Below are 21,636 nucleotides of genomic sequence, written 5' to 3'. Positions count from 1 at the left end.
TTTCTCAAACTATGTCTCCTTAACTCCAGCACTGCAATAGGATTTTCATTTTTCACATCTAATATAGTGCTAGTGAAGGAGATTGTGTTCCAAAATTATCTCCCTATACAGTGGTTTCATCAGTGAAACTATCTCAAAATGAAAATAAAAATCAATATGTAAAATTCTAATTTTAGCTTCTTGGCAGAGATTTTGCTGTCACTGGTGATACTATATAGGGATTCCATTAGCATTTAGAGTAAAGTCACCCCTTGATATCCAAGGGCGAATTGATTCCAGAACCCTCACAGATATCCAAATCCATGGTTGCTCAAGTCATAAAAAATGGCATAGTGTGAGGGAGACGCAAGAGGGAAGAGGTATAGGGATATATGTATATGTATAGCTGATTCACTTTGTTATAAAGCAGAAACTAACACACCATTGTAAAGCAATTATACTCCAATAAAGATGTTAAAAAAAATAAAATGGCACAGTGATTGTATATAACCTACGAATGTCTTCCCATTTACTTTAAATCATCTCTAGATTAATTATAATACCTAATGCAATGTAAATGCTATGGAAATAATTGTAAATACAACGTAAATGGTATGGAAATAGTTGCCAGCATGTGGCAAATTCAAGTTTTGCTTTTTGGAACTTTCTGGAATTTTTCTTTTGAGTATTTTTGATCCATGGTTGGTTGAATCTACTGATATGGAAACCAAGGATATGGAGGGCCAACTGCATTTTAGTAGTGATCACTTATCATGATGATACAAAAACAGTCAAACCGTTTAGGAAAGTAAGTTAAACGACTGAGTTTACTTTTGATGTAGAAGCAAAATAATGCAGGGGTCAGCAAACTATGACCCTGTGGGCAAAATCCCGCCTTCTTTCTGTTGTATAATTATTAGAACACAGCTACGTCCATTTATTTTAGTATCGTCTTTGGCTACCTTCATGCTATAATGGCAGAGCTGAATAGTACAACAGAGGTTATATGGCGTGCAAAGCTGAAATTTTTACTATCTGGCCCTTTACAGAAGAAGTTTGCCAACCACTGGACTAAAGAAAAGAGTGTAAAGCAAGGAAAAAAATACAATTTGTAAATAGAAGACCTGGATTTGTCTTGATTCTAACATTATTCACTGTGTGATTTTGACCAGATCATTGAACTTCTCTGAATTATTTCCTCATGTGAATAGTCCAAATGACTTCCTAGTAGGTGAATAATAATAGTTGTGCTTGCCATCTCCCAGGATTTTATGAAAACTCAAAGGATAATATATTTCATAATGCTTAATTAACTACTGTGCAGTTAAAATTGATCATTTTAAAAGAATATTCTGTATTTCTCCATTTTTCCTCATTGTCCAATAAAGATTGAAGTGAGCTTTGTGACTCAATTCCTATGAACCTCTGAAAGGGTAACCCTCAAGGGCTTATAATCTTGTTTTCTGGAGAGAGGGCCCATAATGTATATCGGATTCTCAAAATGGCCTGTCATTCTCAAAAAGGTTTAAAGCCATTGGCTTGAATAATTTCTGTTTTAATTTTCAGACTTATAGAAAGTAACATTTTGTAGCACTTCAAAAATTGAGAAAAAAATACCATATTAGAAACATCATAGCAATATGCTCATGTAGATGCTGGCCAACTAACTGCTTAGAGAACTGAGTATAGTGCTCAGAAAGAAACCATGTGAAAATACATTTCTAAAAATAAGAAAATCTTATGTTCCTGCTGAGCTCTGAGTGATATTATAGTGTCAAATATTTTCAGTTCTTCCAAACTCCTGCAGATTCTGAATTGTTTTCTGTAAACATGATAAGAAATGTTACGTTTTAGAAAACTAGAGTATTACCATCCCCATTCCTGACATTCTGGGTTTTAAAAATTCAGTCTTGCTCCTATTATATAATTATTAGAATATAGCTACATCAATTTGTTTTAGTATTGTCTTTGGCTACCTTCACGCTATAATGTCAGAGTTGAATAGTACAACAGAGGTTATATGGCCTGCAAAGCCAGAATCTGGAAAAGACTATATATATATATATATATATATATATATACACACACACACACACATACACACACACACATACATATATATGTGTGTATATATATATATACACACACACACATACACACACACACACGTATAACTGAGTCACTTTGCTGTATACCTGAAACTAACACAACATTGTAAATCAACTATATTTCAATAAAAATTAAACAGGACAAAAACAAGAAAAGCATGCAAATGTAAGTATAAGAATTTAAAAAGTAGTACTGGATAAAGGAAAAAAAAAAAAAACTAGACCAGGAAAATAGGCTGGGAATGGGAAGGCACAATTTTAAAGGAGTTTAAAAGATGATATTTCTTTTCCAGTTTTTTATATTACTTGTTTTCACTTTGGATTTGTGTTTCTAAACTGTGAACATACAGTGTGAATGGGGGCCTCAGAAGTTCTTTCCACTTAATTCAACGTGGGCAGGCTTAGTAGCAGGATAACATAAGTATAGTTAGCTACCAGTTAGTACATTTCAGTTCACTTCCTTCTACTGAGTGGAAAATCCTCCCATATTCTCTATCTATAGGCTCTGGATTGTTATGGAAACAAGGAAACAATATTTTTATAGCTGTTGTCCTGAGCTATCTTTAGGAGTGTCTTGTTGATTTCTTACTTGCATTCCAGGATTAGGTTTTCTAATAGGCTGAATTTAGGGTAAAGGACTTAATCAGAGATAGTCTTCATAGCTGTGAAGAGATCACAGAAAAGAGAAAAATGTATTAAGGGTTCACATTTAGGGCACGATCAGGCCTTCTCGTAATTTTCTTTTTTTGTGTTCGTGTTTCACTTCAAGCTCAAATGAGACTGTGTAAGAAATTAAGTAAGGATACAAGGTAGTGTGGAACAGTGACGTTCGTACTCCTTCCCTGTCCCTCACCCCAGAAATCCTTCATTTAAATTAAACCTTATGAATGTCAAATATATAAAACAGAAAATGGAACTATTTGTGCGTGTACGTGTCTGTCCGTGGTGGGGCAGGGGTAGTGGGATGTATCCAAGAGCAGGCAGCCTGTTTCCATAGTAGGACAAGGCTTGGAGGTCAGATAGGTGTGCATTTAAACGCTGACTGTGTCACTTTCAATTGCTCACGTGTGTTTTAACATTTCCGAGCCTTAGTATAAATAAGTTTTGAGACATCTTTTCCAGGATTTTTACTTTGGGAATTAATTGAGGAAAATATACCCAAAGTGCCTAGGATACCACAGTCCTGCCCTTATAGTAGATTCTCAGTCAGTGTTAATTTCCTTTTACACATCTTTCCAGTTCAAACGTTCCCAGAGTTTGGGGGATGGACTTTTCCCCACCATCTTCTCCTAGTCCCAAGGCTTAGAGCACATATTCTACTATCTGTGGGAAATTGTGGAAAATAAATTCTAGACAGCAAAGGAAATTACCCACATAAAGCAAAGATTTCCATTAGGTAGGACAGAACCAATAAAAATTAATAGCACATGATCAGTGAGTCACCAACTATTATTAGGTGGATTCTTTGAGCTTCTGATGGTTCTTTCCTTGACAGAAATATGTAAGAGGTATAGATTGGTAAGACCTATAAAACCCAAGAGACATTGAGAAGTCAGGAAAATTGTGGCATCGGACTGAAAGATTTGTCTTTTGTATGGTCCCTTGTGTAATAATATAATAATAGCAAAAAAAATAACATTTAGTATGTACCAGGTACTGTTTTCAGTACTTTATGTACGTATTCAAACATTGTCATCCTTGCCACGACCCTATAAGGGAGTTACTGTCATTCTTCCCATTTTGGGATAAGCAAAGGGAGGCATTGAGAAGTTTAAATAACATGCCTGAGTCATGCAGTGAGTACGTGGCATTAGTGGGGTTTTAAACCCACAGAGCGTGGCTGCAAGGTCAGCATTCATACCCTCTGACCTGTATTGTGTCATATGTTGAGAAAAGCAAGGTATATGTGTTTTACCATAAATTTTTTGTGTACTGATGGTATTTGTTCATCTCTCCCTCCTAATGGTTAAGGACTTAGTTTCAAGACTCTACCTTTCTAGGTGAAAGGATGATGCCGTTATTACCTTTGGAAAATGTACAAGTAATTTGCAGAAAATCAGCTTGAAAAGCACTGGGCTCTGATGGATCCTCCAACACTTTTTACTTGTAAATATTGAATTGAGCAAGGTATATCTTGAGCAAGGTATACCTTTACCATGTGTGAGAAAACCTTGTATGATATTTAGACTGAATGGCCTTACTGTCTTGATGTTGAGGATATGAAGCTTTTAAACATGAAAATGTACCTCCTTAATTTTCTTTTTTAGTGTATTTTTTAAAAACTAAGATACACAAATAAGTTAGTTTGAAGATACTTAATTTGTCAAAATCAAAGAACGCATGGAAATCTAATCTCATATTTGAGGTGAATCTTAAAAGATGTTGGATGTTAAATTTAAATTGAGTTTAACCAATGTCCCTTAATGGTTTGGGTGATGTATTCTTTCATCTAAATGACCCAACTTCAGCTGTCGTCACTCAAGTTCAGTATCTGGATAATTATACATCTTTCAGGTAGGTTGGCTGTCACATTCTCTCTCTTTTCCTTTCTGACACTGACAGTAGTTGATGAGTTTTGAATTACTGCCCCAAGGTAATAGCCAAGACAAGCATAGTTCCTTACACCATAATTTCATGTTAAATTGTATTAAATATGGACACTCAACACTTGAAAACTTTGCATTTTGTCTCTTCAACCTCTGCTACCTAATTACTACCAATACTTCAATTTTCTTAGTCTCAGCTTTCCATATTTGTGAAATGATGGGGTTAGAATTCTATTGGCCATTTCAATTCTTACATTTTATAATTTTGTTTAAAAACTTCAGGTGCCTTTTCCCTCTCAATTTGTGGTTGTTTATACTGTGAATATGGAAAAATACTAGGCCATCTCGGACAAGATACTTTCCATCAATCCTGTGAGAGATGTTGAAGTAGTTCCTCCAAAATAACAGGCTTTGCCATGATACAATTATTATGTTTACCACTTGCTAATGAAGGATGAAATATCCAATAGCTGCCAGTGCCTGCTTGGCTGTGACAGTAAACGGTGAATTGCAGTAACATAGAGTGCTTTGTCTATTATTTGATTGGTATCAAATAGCTGTTTTTGTTCCATGGCATAATCTGCGCAGTGAAATGCGTGAAAAAGAATATTGGCTCAACTCCTCCTTACTCTAAACGTGTTTCAGTGGGAAAAGTAGTGTCAGCATGAGCTTCACCATCTTTACCACCATTGTTTTCATCAACAGTGGACATTTCTTCAGAGCACCACTGGCAGTACCTGAGCCATGCTTTATGGCCGGAAAAGTAACATTAGCCGGCGGATACTCACTGACTACTTGCCATGTGCCAAGCACCATACCATGTCCTTTATGTGTAGTATATCACATAATCCTCATTACTCTTTACAAATGGGGAAACTGAGGCACAGAGAGTTTTTTGTTTGGTTTTAGTAGTTTTCTCGGTGACAGAGTGGCAAAGTTAGGATTCAATCCCAGATATTTGGGCTCTAGAGCCTACAGTTTTAGTCACTATGCTATACCACCCTCAGTATCCTTGAAGGTAGATTTGAGTAAGTCTGTTTGCAATTGAGGAAAATTATTGCATATCAAAGATAGTGTAGCTTTCTTGGCAATTCAGATTATGAATGTCCTCCAAGATCCAACTTTCTAAAATGAAAAAAGAAAAAAAATTTGCATTTATTATGTCTAATATATTCCTTTTAGAGGGATTGTATAGTTTTATCATTTGACTGTTTACAGTGTTAAAGAAAAAAATTAATGACCCTCATTAAAGAATAGTAAGGCAGACTTTATTCAGGGCCACTGTGATAGGTGTAGGAACCACTGCAATAGAGTTTCGTAGTGGGGGAGAGAGATTGGACTTAACTCTGAATACAACAAGGCAAAGTAGGGATTTATAGCCAAGGAGCAGGGTGGGGAATCAGTGGATAGAAAATTACTGAAAGGAAACGCAGGGAGTAAGGGGTGATTTTAGCCAAACCGACCTAACAGGATTCTTGCTAAAGGCCTATCAGAGGTAATCAGATATCACCTGGGCGACGATGATAGGAGGATAAGGAAACTGATCAGATATCGAGGGTGATCAAATACTGAGGATGGGGGATTCTGGCTAAACTGACTCAACAGGATTCTTACTAGAACTGGACTTTACAAAAAAGGACACGGGAACCCAAGGCTCAGTCAAAGCAGGAGCTCAGAAGAGCCGGACCAAAGTTTGGTCAAAGACAGAGTGTTTTCCAGTAGGTAGTATGGTTTTCTTTATTGCTTTTCTTTATTGCTGTTTTATTGTTTGATGTCATGTATGATCAGGAAGATAAGATCAAATTATACTGAAGTTCTTATAGGAAGATTCTTTTAACAATAACCTTTAAGGTGTGATTTCCAGAAAATGCATTATCACAGTTCAGATCCCTGATTATAATCTCTCTCTCTATGTGGGAAAATGTAAGTTATCCAGATTTCTTGCTAAGAAATAGTTCCCTACTTCCTTGATGCTGTTGGATCATTTTTCTCCCCTCTTGGGATAAGAGGAGAACCAGATAATAAGAGGCAGTTAAATGGCACATGAATTTGCTGCCATTTATAGAAACATCATTTCATTACACCTTGAACAGATTTCTGTTTATTGGCTTGAGCTTCAGATGAAATAGTTGGCCAACATTTAGTGGTCATGTTTTATCAAAATGCACATCTTAAACACTTAGAATCCAGTCCAGAACAGTTAGATGCTCTCACTGTGAGAGGCATGTGGGGACTGAGAAGGACTTTGAAATGAGCTGTTTTACCTTGTCCTGTGCACTCTAGGATGTTCTCACCAGGGGGATGGTGGGTGAGGCTCTAGTGCTACTTAAATGCGCTCTCTTACTCCTGCTTCCCTCACTGGGTCTCTCTCCTTCCTCACACATGTTTGCATAGGTGAAAAGAGGATAGGACGCAGTTCCAATGTATTAAATAAGAAGCTGGAAACAATATGCAGGTAGATTATTATTGTTGTTCTTTGGCACAATTCTTTTGTGAGAGAATTTTCCTTCAACATGTAGCTGCAGTTGTAGATTTTATAACTATATCTTGTGAACAAAAAAAAATCAAAAAGCAACTTAAGAAATATGTAACTTCCTATAGATTTGCCATTATTCAACCGTGATGTAGGATTTTATGATGTAAGTCGCAGCTAAAGATAGCAAGGGAGCCATCTTGTGAAATACTGTTTGAACTGCAGGCCAGTGGCTTCTGGGCCAAGAGGAAGGCTGGTGATGTTAATGGTGAAACAAAAGGTCAGAACAACCCTTTGATTTAATTCCTTTAACTGACATGTTTGTTTTGATGCACCTATACATTCTTTCCCAGCCTGACTAGGTACAACAGCAAGTACCTGCAGAATAGTATGTCCAGTGTATAGTTCGTACTCAGGTTATTCAACAACTGAGCCCATAAGTTTGAGGAATGGTATTTGTAGCCTTGATCCCAAGTACGTGCTCTTAGTGATTGAGTTAACAGTTTAAATCTCAGCCTTAATGTTTAATAAGTGTTTAACCTTGAACACATTGCTTCAATAAACAGTTTCAACATTCAGAGTGAAGGTAATTAGTTGTACTTCATCTCATAGGGTTGTGAAAGTTGAATTAAGCATACATATGAAGGGACTAGCATTGTATCTGTCATGTAGTGAGAGAGAGACAGAGAGAGACAATGTTCAATAAATAATAGTGTTGGCCATTATTTTTATTATTGGTAATGACAATTATCTTATTTTTTTTTTTTGGTAATGAAAATATAGTAATAAAGTAATACCATAGCTGGGATAAAAGAGGAACTCTAATCAAGGTCATCCTACATACAGTTTGCTTCCTAATTTTGTATTCTTTTCTCCTGAAGAGACTCTCCCCCCATATTGTATAGCTTTAGACCCGTAAAACCCTACTTCTGTCACAGGGTGTAAATCAGAATCACTTCTGTAGATATTTTAAAATACATATGCACATTCCCCTCCTCTCCCAGTGAAAGACAATAATTTTGGTGTTCCGGGGTGGATTTTTAAAATTTCCTATGTGATTCTGATGTGTACCCTTGGTTTAAAACCAGTGATCTAGAAGAACAATACACTACTTTGTGAAAGTTCTGAAATGGTTGCATCTTTTTATCAAGACATTGTTTAGTTGTCTCTTAATTAGAATCATACTTTTCTGGAACTATATTTCTTCTTCAGTGTTCGATTAGCTTCTTTGCTTATATGGCAGAGATGTGGGTTTGACTAGCTTTTTAAAAAAGACCAGGTGTGATTATCATTTCACTATGTTTTCTGAACAGCTGCCTCTTTTTCTTAGGTTGCTAACAGAGTACACTCTGAACTTATGTTGTTCTCCTCACCCCACCTCCAACATTTTATTCTTATGCCCTACAGTATTAATGTTTTTCTGCCTCTAAAGTAATTTCAATTGTTTTATATTAAAATATTTTGATTGTTACTTTTAGGGTTTTTTTTAAATAAAATTTGCACAAATCAATAACTTTCTTTTTTCTTGTCAGTCCTGAATAAAATTAAAAGGAGTAAAAAAATTAGTATAGCAGAACCATTTAGATCTGAGCATGTCTATTAAATAAAATGTAGGATATTAATAAAATCCGTAGGCATTTCTTTTTAATTCAACTTATTTTCTTGAACATCTGCTACGAGCAAAACACCACACATTGTATGTAGAGGAAAGAAAAATGACTAAAACAGTGTCTTTGCTCCCAAGAAATTTGTCATCCAGAAGAGAGAAAAAAGCATGTAACCAAATGGTAAGAATTCATGTCAGGGTCATACATAATCCCTCCAAAGGAAATAGAAAGTACTATGTGTGTGGAAAGAAGGCAAGATCACAGCTGGTTGAAAGGGAAAGGAATGACTGTGTGTTTAAAGTGGTGTATGGGGTGGGGGCAGAAAGGACAGAAACGATTGCAAATGACAATTGAAGGGCCACATGTGTACCAGTTAGAAGGAGCACACAACATAAAAAATGTAAGGAATCAGAAGAGTCTAGTTTATTTTTTTCAGTGAGTAATGATGACTCTGGTGTAACCAGAAGGTATTGATAGAACAATTGCATAACAGGGAGTTTTGGGGAAGTAGGAATGGTGGTTTGCAAGTAAAGGCCTTGGAACACCTAAGGGTTTTACAAACTATGGAGTATAAAGACTGAAACAGTGCTTTAGGGAGAATAGACTGTGATGAGATGGATTTGGGTGAGAAAAGACCACAGTCAGTCTATTTTGATGCCCTGAAGTAGTGGCATTGTAACCACTGAGAAGCAGAGAAGGAGAATGGAAGGGTTGTGATGGAGAGGGGATCTGCTTCATTGCCTGCAGAGCCATACGGCTTTGGGATCTGGGCTTGAGGGAGACTTGAGGACTCTGGCCCTTTGGTGACTGATTGAAATCTAACCAGATGGTGGTGAGGCCGTACGTGTTGGGTCAGGGTATTGTCCCCATGACACAGAGTTCAGGAGCCTCCTCAGCACACCTGATATGGGGATGTCAGGGCTGGGGAAGGGGCAGGCTTCTGTGAAAAAATGCTCCTTAAAGAAAGTCTTTATCAGACAATCCATAAGTTATTCAAGAAAAAGGTCACTAAAAAAGAGTGGCAAGACAAAGTGAATTAACATGATAGTTACCTGCTAGTCTTCCACTAAGAACAAAATCCTGAATTACTGGATGGAGGGAGATGAAATATGCTAATCTGATTATTTCAAAAGGAAAAGTACTATTCAGAAGTCAACACAATAAAGAGAAACCTCAAATCACAACCTGTGCACAGAAGAGATTTTTATGGATAACAAGAGAGTTAGTAGAGGGATACCTTTATGAGCATCTTTCCATAACCCCACGGTTTCACGAGAGCCACAACGAACCAGCTGTTTGAAAACATTTTAGGTCCAAGCTCTAAAAGCGAATCAGGTACTCTTGAAATCCTCCACACTTAAAAAATGAGAAACTGCCTCAGTAGAATGGAGAGAGGGCTACAGTGAGGGGCAGAGAGTAGAACGGGAGTTTCAAAAAGAATATATTTATTTAGATGTCCAATGGAAATGCACTAGGGCTACAGTGAGAACTAAAACATGGTCCCTCACAGAACTTCTAATTGTAGAACTGATGATTACAATCTAGTGAGGTAAGTCTTAGGTTAAAGGAAATGTGTACACAGGAGGGGGACCAAGCCCAATCTTTGGGGTATGTAGTGAGGGCTCAAGGAAGGCTTGTTGGAGAAATTAATTTCTAACCTAAGTAATGATGGAATTTTAGGGATCAGCCAGGTGAAGAGTGGTGGGAGGGGGAGGGTGTGCATTTGAGGTAAAGGACGAAACATAATCAGAGGGGATCAATAAGGAAGTAGTTTGGTTAATTTATTTGTATCTTTCATTTACATGGTACTTACTTTTCACATAGTGTGAATTTTTTTCTTCATAATAGTAACCAATTTGCTCAGCATTATTAATTGCATAATTATTCAATTTCTAACTTATTCATGATGCTTTAAAAAAAAAAAAGAATATTCTAGTCTTTCTTGTTCTTTTATGTTTTGTTACATCCCATTCTACACTAGCCCAAGCTGTTCTCTAAAGCTCTTCCATATGTCTTGATAAGATTACTTTTAGGTATTTCATATTTCCCTAAATATTGAAAATAAGGTATTTTTCCATTTCATTTAGCACATTTGAGATTGTGCTAAAACAGAATAATGCTGTTGGTTTCTGCATATTTATCATGCATTCAGCTGTTTGGCTGAGCTTTTCTCTATTCGACAATTTTCAATATTCTCCTGTATTTACAAAAAATTTAATTCCATACACAACGAATATTTGTCTTCTTTATAATAATTATTCCTTTTATATGTTCACTGCCGTTAAACCTGCTAGAACTTTCAGAATAATAAAAAATAATAGTTGTAAAATGGATATCTTTTTTCCCCTGATTTTAAGGAGATTCTTCTTGTTGACCTTTAATACTAAGTATGATATTAAATGTTTTGAGATAGATATTCTTTGTCATGATAAGACAGTAATTTTCTGTTTCTAGCTTTTAAGAACTATAATAAATGGTACAGATGGTTAATCAGATTGCTTTTTAATAGCTATAGTAAGTCTTGATATCATGTAGAGCAAATCTTCCCACCTCACTTTTTCCCCAAATATTCTTAGCTATTGGTCCTTTACTTTCTTTTATTACTTTTATAAAATTCCATCAACTTGCACTGAAAATCCTTCAAAATATTTATTGCAGTTGCCTTATACTTAACATACACTTGGTAAAGCTGATATCTGTAGCTCTCTTCATTTCTTCAGGCCTTTTATGTCATTCATTTTGTAACTTTTTAGATAATTTTATCTAGAAAATACTTATATATTAATTATTATATTTATTCTTAGATATATTTATTAATATTGTTATTGAGATCTTTTGATTTTGCATTGCATTTGCTGGTTGGTTTTTCTGGGGGTATAGGAATGTTGTGATGTGGATGATAAAAGGCCAGATACTGGACCTAAAATACCTGGGTTTAAATCCCACCTCCCCTACTTTATTAGCTGTGTAATCTTGGGAAAATTATTTAACCTCTCTGTGCTTCAGTTACTCCATTTGAAAAATGAGAATAGGAGTACATATGTTATTTGGTTATTGTGAGAAGTAAACAAATCAATATGTTTAATTGATTGTAAGAGTGCCTGGCACATAATAAGCACATATGAGCATTTATTATTATTGGGTTGTTGTTTTCTTGACTTTGAATCCAGTATACCTGTTCTTGGCTTTATTACATAGACAAGCATGTTGTACAAAAAATAGTAATAGCTTCAACTTGTACTTTCTCATTTTATACCTTTTTTTCCGTAATTCTATAGCATTGACTTACAATACAATACAGTGGAGAAGTCATAATGATGATGTATTTTTCATGTTCCTGATCTTAAACCCAATGCCTGGAAGTTTCACCTTAAGTATATGTTGGCTATTAGTTTTTTGATTAAAAACCAGGTTAAGGACTTCTCTGGCGGCTCAGTGGTTAAGACTTCATGCTTCCACTGCAGGGGGCGCAGGTTCGATCCCTGGTCGGGGAACTAAGATCCCATATGCTGCGTGGTGTGGCCAAAAAATAAATGAGTTTAAAAACAAAAACCAGGTTAATAAATTTCCTTCCGTTTCTAGTTTCTAGGTTTGTTTTAGAGTGATCAATTTTATCAAATGCTTTTCTGCATCCTTATACCTATGAGGCCTTCGAGGTTACACTAGACCCCTATAATCAGACCCTGGCAGGTCCTACCACCGTCCCCTGTCATTCAAGCCTCACCTGCCTCCTCAGTCTCCCTCACATGTGCCAGGCTCACTTCTGCCTCAGGTCCTTTGCACCAGCTCATTCCTCTCTTTCCCCAGATATTTCCATGGACCTCTCCCTTCACCTCTTTCAAATCTTTCCTCAACTGTCACCTTCTCTGTGGAGCCCACTCTGACCACACCATTTAAAATTACAATCCTACATGCCATATTCCTAATAACTCCCATTCTTTTCTATTTGTTACACCATGTAATGATTTCTAACAATTACAATTTATTCTGTTTATTTTCTTTACTGTCCAAAACTAGAGTAGCTCCATTTGAACAAAGAAGACTTTCTTCTTTTGTTCACTTATTGTATTTATAATGATTAACGCATTGCAGTCAATAAATATTACTTGAATAAGTTGAATGAGTGAATCTGTTGAGATTGTCATATTGTTTTCCCTTTCAATCTGCAAATGTGGTATATTGCTTTAGCTGCTTTTCTGATGTTGAATGAATGTAGGTTTGTCACTTTCTTATAATTTTGTCAGCTTTTGCTTAATAGTTTACAAAGTTATGGTATTTGGCACATACAGAATCATGATTACTATAACATCTCTACTATTAGAGTACATAGTCACTCTCATTATTACTAGAAATATGTGTAGCCTTTAAATCTATTTGATCGATATTAATATTGCTATGCTGATTTTCTTTGGATAAGAATTTGCTAACAAATCTTTTTCTATCCCTTTGTTTTTATCTGAACTGTGATATTTTTATAAACTCTAATAATCCCTGTCTTTGCCTTTAGTCTATTTACATAAATTGTGATTGTTGATATATTTGGGTTTTCTTCTATTCATGTTACTTTATGTCATCCTCTTTCTTTGTTTCTTCTTTCCCTATTTTTCTACCTTTTGTTGTATTGATAGTGGTTGCTATTATTCTTTAACACATTTTTAGCTAATACTTTTAATTCTATATGTTAGCCAAACAACAGTTAACTTACTTATTGAACCTCTATTTTCCCATCCATTGTGTTTACTGTTGTCCATTGTTTACTTTTAGTGTTTGCATGTGTGTGTTTCTGTGTGTGCACATGTTTTGCAGTTAGTAGTTGACTAAATTTTTGACTTTTTTTCCCATTTCTCTGCCCACTTTTGTTTCTCCTATGCTATGTTTTCCTGCTAGGCTCCTTTCTTTTTTCTGAAGTATACAATTTCTCAAGCACACCTAGATAGTTATTTTAGTAGGAGTTCCCTGGATGGTAAGGTTTCTTGGATTTTGTATGTCTGAAAATTGCTAAAATAGGTCCCTCATTATTTTTTGATAGTTTAGCTAAATAGAAATTTTCAGGATGATGGTTATGTTTTATCAGCACTTTGAAGATGTTACTCCATTATTTTACAATGACTATTATTGCTCATGTATTGTTCCTTTTTAAGTAATCTTTTCCCTCCTTCTAGCTGATAGCTTTTTGGATTTTATCTTGATTCCTGTATTCTTTGGTTTCTCTGTTATGTGGCTGATAGCTTTTTGGATTTTACCTTGATTCCTATATTCTTTGGTTTCTCTATTACGTGTCTAGGTGTGGATTTTACATTTATTTACCATATTCAATACTGAGTGCACTTTCAATATGGATCCACAGATCTTCAATTCTTGAAAATTCTCAGTTTAAATACTGTTTCCATCTTAGTCATTCCATTTTCTTCTTCTGGACTTACATGATTGTAATTCTCATGTCTCTGTCTCTAAAGGCCTCCTTCATGTTGTAAATTTTCTGTCTCTAAAGGCCTCCTTCATGTTTTTAATTTTAAGTCCCCTTTCCTTTCTGAGTTGTGTTCTTCATGAATTATTCAACATCACCTTCAAATTCATTAATTCTTTCTTCACTTCTATCAGTCTATTTCATCTATTTTATTTCTTTAAAAATTAGTATGTTTCATTTCCAAGATTTCTTACACATCCCCTTTCTTATCTGTCTATTCATATCTTTATACCTTTTTATTGCATAATTTCACTAAAAATTTTGTTTTTATCTCTGGATATTCTAATATACCTCTTTCAAAATTTAAGTTCAGACTGTCCCATGAAATTATTCTCATTTAGATAAATTACTGCTTTAGTGGTTGTTTGTGTTTTTGTTTCTTAGCATTTGCATTATTCATAGACTTTTGTTTAGAGGCTTATGTTGAGTGGTTTATATTCTACTCTTTTTCACTCTCCTTTTACTTCTCACTCTTTATTTATCTACGGGTCCTTGCAGAATTTCCTGACACATGACATTAACATTTTATGTCTCAGTATAGACTATTTCGAGGCTTTTCTTGGGTCTGTCCTACTACCAGTGCTTAAATGCTGCATATTGAGAGTACCTGTGGCCTCTGAGTAGATTTAGTATTTGGATAGACCTAGCTTAGCCACTTCCTAGCTGGCTTGTTCTTATATTACAGAGATCCAAGTAAAATATGGGACCAAACTTATGCTAACCCAGCATAAGTGCAGTGTTTTAATGGGAGTATTCCTCACACACACATTGCTATTTTGGTTTTCAGTGTAGCAAATCTTTGTCTATTTGTGTACCTTCATTAATGTTTAAAGAAAAGTTGGTAGATATCGTATTTAGTTGATTTTATTCATAACTTGGAATTTTTTGAAGCAGTGCTTTCTTCATTTTTGTGTCTGCAGTATCTTGCACAGTGCTTGGCATGTAATATTTATTGAATACTTTTTCATCAGACAGAATTAAATCATACTTATTGCTGTGGTGATATTTGATTTCTGTGTAGAGCTTGCTACCTTATGATATAAAATTGATCAAAAGTAAAATAATAGTAATGCATTTTTTCTTATCTAAATTTCTTCTCCGTGAGATTGGGGTAATAGAACCTACTTCCTAAATTTTTGGTCAGAATTACTTAGATGTGTATTTTAAGCTGGATTTAACTTTAGAATGGACTATATGAATGCAATTTCAATTTATTGTTGCTTTTATCCTTGCTATTGTCAGTAAATGTAATCATAAACTACTGTTTCCACATTGGAAGCTGACTAAGAGATTAAAGATCTGCATGAACTGCCTATTAGTCAAATAGTGCTCTTAAATCTAGAGTATGTATGCTGCAGCCAACAAGTCTAAACAGTTTAACTATGTTACTTAATTTCAGGCAGTCTGAGGCAGAGGGTAGAAAGGCTGCTATTATCCAATAGTATTGCTTATTACAGGTTTAGCCTGACGTTTTTCAGTAGAAGTGAACTTATTTGTGAAAGTTGGCCACTTGACTGTCTTTCAGTAAATATTCCAAGTACTCATAACCAATAATGTATTTGGGGTTTATCAATGTATCATTATGGATATTTGATATTTCCCAGTAACAGGTATATTTGTAAGTAACAATCCAAGGTCTACATATTAAGGCTGGAGACGAAAGGCAGAAGTCTAAATTTGAACATCTCAGATCACAAATGCAGACATGATAGGTTCAGGACAACTTCAGCCCTGAAAGTGAAGTGAAAGTTTGCCTGTTTGATCAAGAAGAACCCTGGCAGGACCAGTAGCAGAGGCGATTGGGTCTTTTCTGCACTGCCTCTCGATAAAAACACTTTGCCTCTACATAGAATTTGTGTTCTTCTTTTGACATACAGCATCGTTATATTGTTGTGTAGTTGTATTTATCCTTCATTTCTTTATGGTTCTGTCCTAGGAGTTATATTTAGAGAATCATTCTCCTGTCCTTTCATGTATATTTTATGGTCACATTTTCTTTATATTTGATTATTTAATCTATCTGGTAGTATTTAGTGTATACCATGAGGCAAGGACATAATTTATTACTAAGTGGCTTACTATTTACCCCATCATTGTTTACTTAATAATCAATTCTAATTGATTCTCTAACTCTACATTGATATGAAATGTCATATTTATCAAACAGTACATTCAGTTATATGCTGGGTCTTTTCTATGCTTTCTGTTGTTTTCATTCATTAATTTTCCACATAGTTTTAATTATTAAAACTATAGATAATGTAGTTTTAATTTGGAAGTAAATTTTGCCTCATGTTAGTCATGCTTTTAAATATTTATTGACTGTTATTGTTAATTTTATCCCAGATGAATTTTAGGATCATTTCATTAGGTTGTAAATATTTTAAAAACTATGGAATTTTGATTGCAAAGATAGTAAATTTAGTAACTAGTGGGAGAGAATTTTAGTTTTTTTATGAGTTCTTATACAGAAACATTGTATTTCTCTGTATGCTTTTATTTTTCTCTACCCTCTTTCTAAAGTTTTGTGAATTTTTTAGGTTTATATGTCAGTCAACCAGTCAAGAAATATTTATTGATTGTCAATTAATGCACTAATTAATAAGCCAGTAAGGTTTTGGAGTTATAGTTTTAACAACATATAAGTAAACAATAAATCCATCTCTACACTCATGGGACTCATAGTCAAGTGAGGAATATAGGTATTAAATCAATTGTTGCAAATAATTAAATAATTGCAAGTGTGCACAGTGTTTGAAGGGGTATTATTTATTTGTAGTATTAATAAATTCTGGCAGAAAAGTGACCTGTCCACTTGGGGCTGTTCAGATGGGGTGACATGTATGGGCCTCCTGCTAGGTAATCCACTTACAATGGACCTGCAATAGCTTTCCACGGAAAGCCCTTCCCTTAAGTGATGTGAAGACGAGATGATAGCTATTCTGGTGCTGTATTTATATAAATGTCACGGGTTGGCCTACAGGCTTCCTTCCAGATGTCTAGCACAGACTATGTACGGTCTCTCAAATTTGACCCTGTCTTATTCTGTAGTGTATTGGCCAATATTAGGTAGCTGGGGGTGGGGGGGAGCCCTAAACTGTAGCGCTTGCCAATTTCTGAGGTGTAAGTATTCCTACTACAGTTGATTTCAAACTATCAATGTGAAGTCAGCTGACTTGCAGAATTCCTGAGAATTTAACCACTGATCTCTCAAGACAGCTTCAGGGTATCTTTGAAACCCCCTCCTCCTCCCAGGTCCTATCCTCTGGTTTCTGCCTCACCCCGCCTCCTCCAAGGTCAGGCCCCATCCATCTTCAGTCTTGTCTGTTCCCTTAAGCTCTTTGGAAGCTGGATTGACTGCCGCTCTTATAACTTTTTTGCCACGCATATGCGATGCTATAAACTGACAGCTGCTCTCCTCAGGCGAAGCATTTTGAGTGTGAACACCTTAATTTAGGAGTTAAAAGAAAACAAAATTTAATATTGTTTCTTTTCTGTTTTCTTCTTGCCAAAACAGTCTGTTTCACCCTGAGGCAAGGAAGGTGCTGCTGACTAGCCACGGGGAAGGGTCAGGAAGTCCAGACAACCACTAAGATTAATATTTTAAAAGCTTGGCATACTGTATGGCTTAGAGTCAATGGACACTTTTTGTAAGTCCATTAATAACATCAAGTCATTTAACCAGGGTCTGTTCTTGGGTTAGACCCTGTGGTGTATCCGTGGAGAGAAGACCACTCTTATTTTACGCAGGGAAGAGGAGAAAACGTGAGGAACATCCCCTGAACAACCACGTGATCCTCTCACCTGGGCAGATGTTTAGGGTGTCGTTGGCATGCCCTTTATGTCAGAAAATGGCTAGGTGACTTTGTGTGTGTGCACTGGATGACTGTGTGAGGGCAGCGACCTCTGAGGCACAGAGTCAGCTGGAGAGCTCAGCGTAACGGTGTCGAGAGAAACATTTGGAAGGTGAAGCAGGAAGAGACTCAGAGAAGAATCATATCAGGATCCTTCAACCCTACTCCCTTCATTCTCCCTTCTGCTAACTTTGGAGATGATAAAGAGGAAGTACAGAGATGCCACAAGGAACTGGTCTCTGTTTTTTGATCCATGAAAGGTGATTGGCTTTCCTTACATCTAGAATTCTTTGGATTTGGGGCCATTTCATTTGTGATATAAACAGACTTTCTGAGGAAATCCTCTGTCCCCTTTTCTGAAGATGTTCCAGTGGCTTCTGGGCCAAATCTGAGTCAGTGATGGATGAAAAGTTGGAGCCCTTTTTTCCTATACCCTTTTAACTTGTGTGGGGCAGATCAAATTGAGCCCTCTGATACTTAGGCTTTTATTTTTTAAACAAACTGCAGAGCCTATTTATAGCAATGCCACAGTCAGTATAAAAAAAAACGTTGTATCTTTTCTTTTTGATCCTTGACCCTTTCTGGAAGTAGGTTACTTCTTATGGATATAACTTTGAAGACATTCGTCCTCTTATGCAAAAAGAGAAAATGGGATGGTATGGGATAACTCAGATGCCTGCCCTACTTCAGGTCACATGGTTATTCATCTGGAGAGGCAATAAAATAGTGTTGGATCTTAGCAGGACTCTCTGGAATAATCAGAGAACGCAGGTCAAAACAGTCCACACTGGGGGCTTCCCTGGTGGCGCAGTGGTTGAGAATCTGCCTGCCAATGCAGGGGACATGGGTTCAAGCCCTGGTCTGGGAAGATCCCACATGCCGCGGAACAACTAGGCCCGTGAGCCACAACTACTGAGCCTGCGCGTGTCTGGAGCCTGTGCTCCGCAACAAGAGAGGCCGCGATAGTGAGAGGCCCGCGCACCACGATGAAGAGTGGCCCCCGCTTGCCACAACTAGAGAAAGCCCTCGCACAGAAATGAAGACCCAACACAGCCAAAAATAAATAAATAAATAAATTAATTAATTAAAAAAAACAAACAAACAGTCCACACTGCTGATTTAGCAAGGCTCTCTTGTTATTGGTATTCTGCTTATTGATGCTAGAATAGAGGACAGGGTTGAAATTGTTGAGTTCCATCTTGGATAGTGTACAGAAATGGTGCACCGTCCCAAATAGTCCAGTTTAAGCATTCTGTCTAACCTTTGTGATGGGCTTTTTCTTCTTCAAGTTACCTTGATACAAGACTTCTCGGCCTTTTTCACACTTGCCCTGGATGGACCTTTGTACATATTGCCCTGATGTTCAGCGTTCCAAGGCATTAGTAGATAAGAGCAGATGGAAGGTAAATGAGTTAAATGTGTAGACAGCTTACATCATGTTCCCCAAGCAGTCAGCAGGTCTGAGAAGCAGAAAGGCAGCTGTGAACTGGAGGCTGCCATGAGGAGTTAGGAAACCCTGCTATCAAGTTCTGTGAGGTGCACATCTATGTGAAAGGCCAATCAGACGCCAGCCCCCTTCTTTCCGACCAACACTACTTGAACCACACTCCTTTGAAGAGAATCTTACGTGCACCACCAGATCAACCACGATTCTCCCTGAGGCTGGGAAATACATTTCAGCCACAAAAACTAACCAAACTACTATTATACTGTGCTTACAAGTATGAAAATATGACCAGGAATTCTCAGACACTTGAAGAAAGTCACCTAAATAAAGGAAGTATAGGATTTCTCTCAAGGAATAGAGTTAATATATGGTACAACATTGTTAAAACAAAGAAATGAATGTAATTATTATTTTCATGGCATAAGAACCAACTAATGAAAACAGGCAAAGTTCTTGAAAATTAGATACATTTGAAAAAAACCACAACCCTCAATAGATGAATTGACTAGCAATGAATACCAAATTGACTGAGTAGGAAGAAGAGAAAGATGGAAATATTATGGGGAGAAAAATGTATGCACTAAAATAACCAAATATTAGCCCATCCTCTCCTCCCCCAGGGCAAGTTTTGTGAGGGAACCACATTAGGACTGGATTTGGGGGGATGATATGAATCCCTTTGATAATATATGCCCTTTTTGTTTCCAACAAATAGAACATCCAGATTATTTTCAAAAAACAATGAAACAAATACAAAAATTGGCCATTATAAGGCCACAAAGAAAATCTCAATAGATTCCAAAAAGTAAAAATCATACAGGCCATACTCTTTGACAGTAATAGTCGTAAAACTAGAAAGTAGCAACAAAATGCCAATCTTAAAATCCCGATCCACATTCTTGAGTAAAAGAGGAAATTAAAACTAAAATTCCAGATTAATTTAATGTGAAAGACAATGAGAGGATTACGTATCAAAAAAGATACTCTATGTACTTCTAGAGAACATGCATTCTTTACCTCAAACATGTTTGTAGACATTGCTTTTGTTCTTAAAAAGGGGGGGAATAAAGTTGAGCTGATTTAATCATAACAAGTAGAGCCATCCTTGCACAAAATTGAAAAGCCTTCAGAATCCTCAGAACTTTAAAAAGGTTTGATAATTTTAAGTTTTTATTTATTGCTTTTTGGTAGGTACTTGAATGGAAACAAAATTTAAAAGTTGTTATTAAACTTTAAACTAAATAATTTAAGCATATTTGAATACTCTTAAATGAAGGCAATACACTCTTAGTAAATGGCAACGAAAACTTTGTAGTCAACAGGATTAGCAGTATAGAGAGGTAGAGGTAAATTTAATGAAAACATTGACTTTATTACATGTGTTACTCCCTCAGTTTTCATCATCTAGTTTAATTGGAGCATTAGCTATATTTTGTAGATTGTTAAAATATTTGTTTATAAGAGGATTTTACATTAAAAGCTTATGTGGTATAAAGCGATTCTTAATTAGTTGAAATCTAGGATTGATGTCTTATAATATTTGGGAATTTCTGAATCAATCTTGAGGTCATATGTTTTAAACTACTCATTTATAAACATTTACTCATGAGTACTCATTTACTCATTTATAAACAGCTGAATTCTTCTTCTTCTTTGTGTTTTTTAGGATTTGGAAACATCTCACCACGCACAGAAGGGGGAAAAATATTCTGTATCATCTATGCCTTACTGGGAATTCCCCTCTTTGGTTTTCTGTTGGCTGGAGTTGGAGATCAACTAGGAACCATATTTGGAAAAGGAATTGCAAAAGTGGAAGATACATTTATTGTGAGTACAATAGCCTTTTAACTACATATGTTAATCATTTAAATTTTAAAAATATTATAACTTTTCTGTTCACCTCAGATACAGTTAGATGTTCAGTTACTGGGTTTTCTATAACAATTTATATGTACCTCTATTTGTAAGTAACTCACTGTATAGTTATTTTTATACTTCTTCAAATGAAGAATTTTTATACTTTCTCATTAATGAATGAGAAAAAGCAAAATATATGGAAAAGAAGTAGAAATCTGGCAGTCCTGGGTTCAAATTCCAGATGTATTGTCTCCTAGCTATATTCACTTAAGCTAGTTATTTTACCCTTTAATCTCCA

General features: G+C 35.9%; 1 protein-coding gene across 1 annotated transcript in view; it reads left to right on the top strand.

Annotated features, from left to right (window-relative positions):
* Positions 1 to 21,636, top strand: part of KCNK2 (potassium two pore domain channel subfamily K member 2) — a 156,725-nt gene that overhangs the window by 62,142 nt on the left and 72,947 nt on the right. Inside the window, exon 4 of the mRNA XM_059904240.1 lies at positions 21,148 to 21,308. Within this exon, the coding sequence (XP_059760223.1) occupies positions 21,148 to 21,308 (161 nt within the window). The remainder of the gene's footprint in view (positions 1 to 21,147; positions 21,309 to 21,636) is intronic.

The sequence above is a fragment of the Balaenoptera ricei genome, chromosome 1, assembly GCF_028023285.1.
Source record: "Balaenoptera ricei isolate mBalRic1 chromosome 1, mBalRic1.hap2, whole genome shotgun sequence".
NCBI lineage: Eukaryota > Metazoa > Chordata > Mammalia > Artiodactyla > Balaenopteridae > Balaenoptera > Balaenoptera ricei.
The sequence above is the reverse complement of the archived record's forward strand: the minus strand, read 5'-3'. Positions and strand labels throughout refer to the sequence as shown.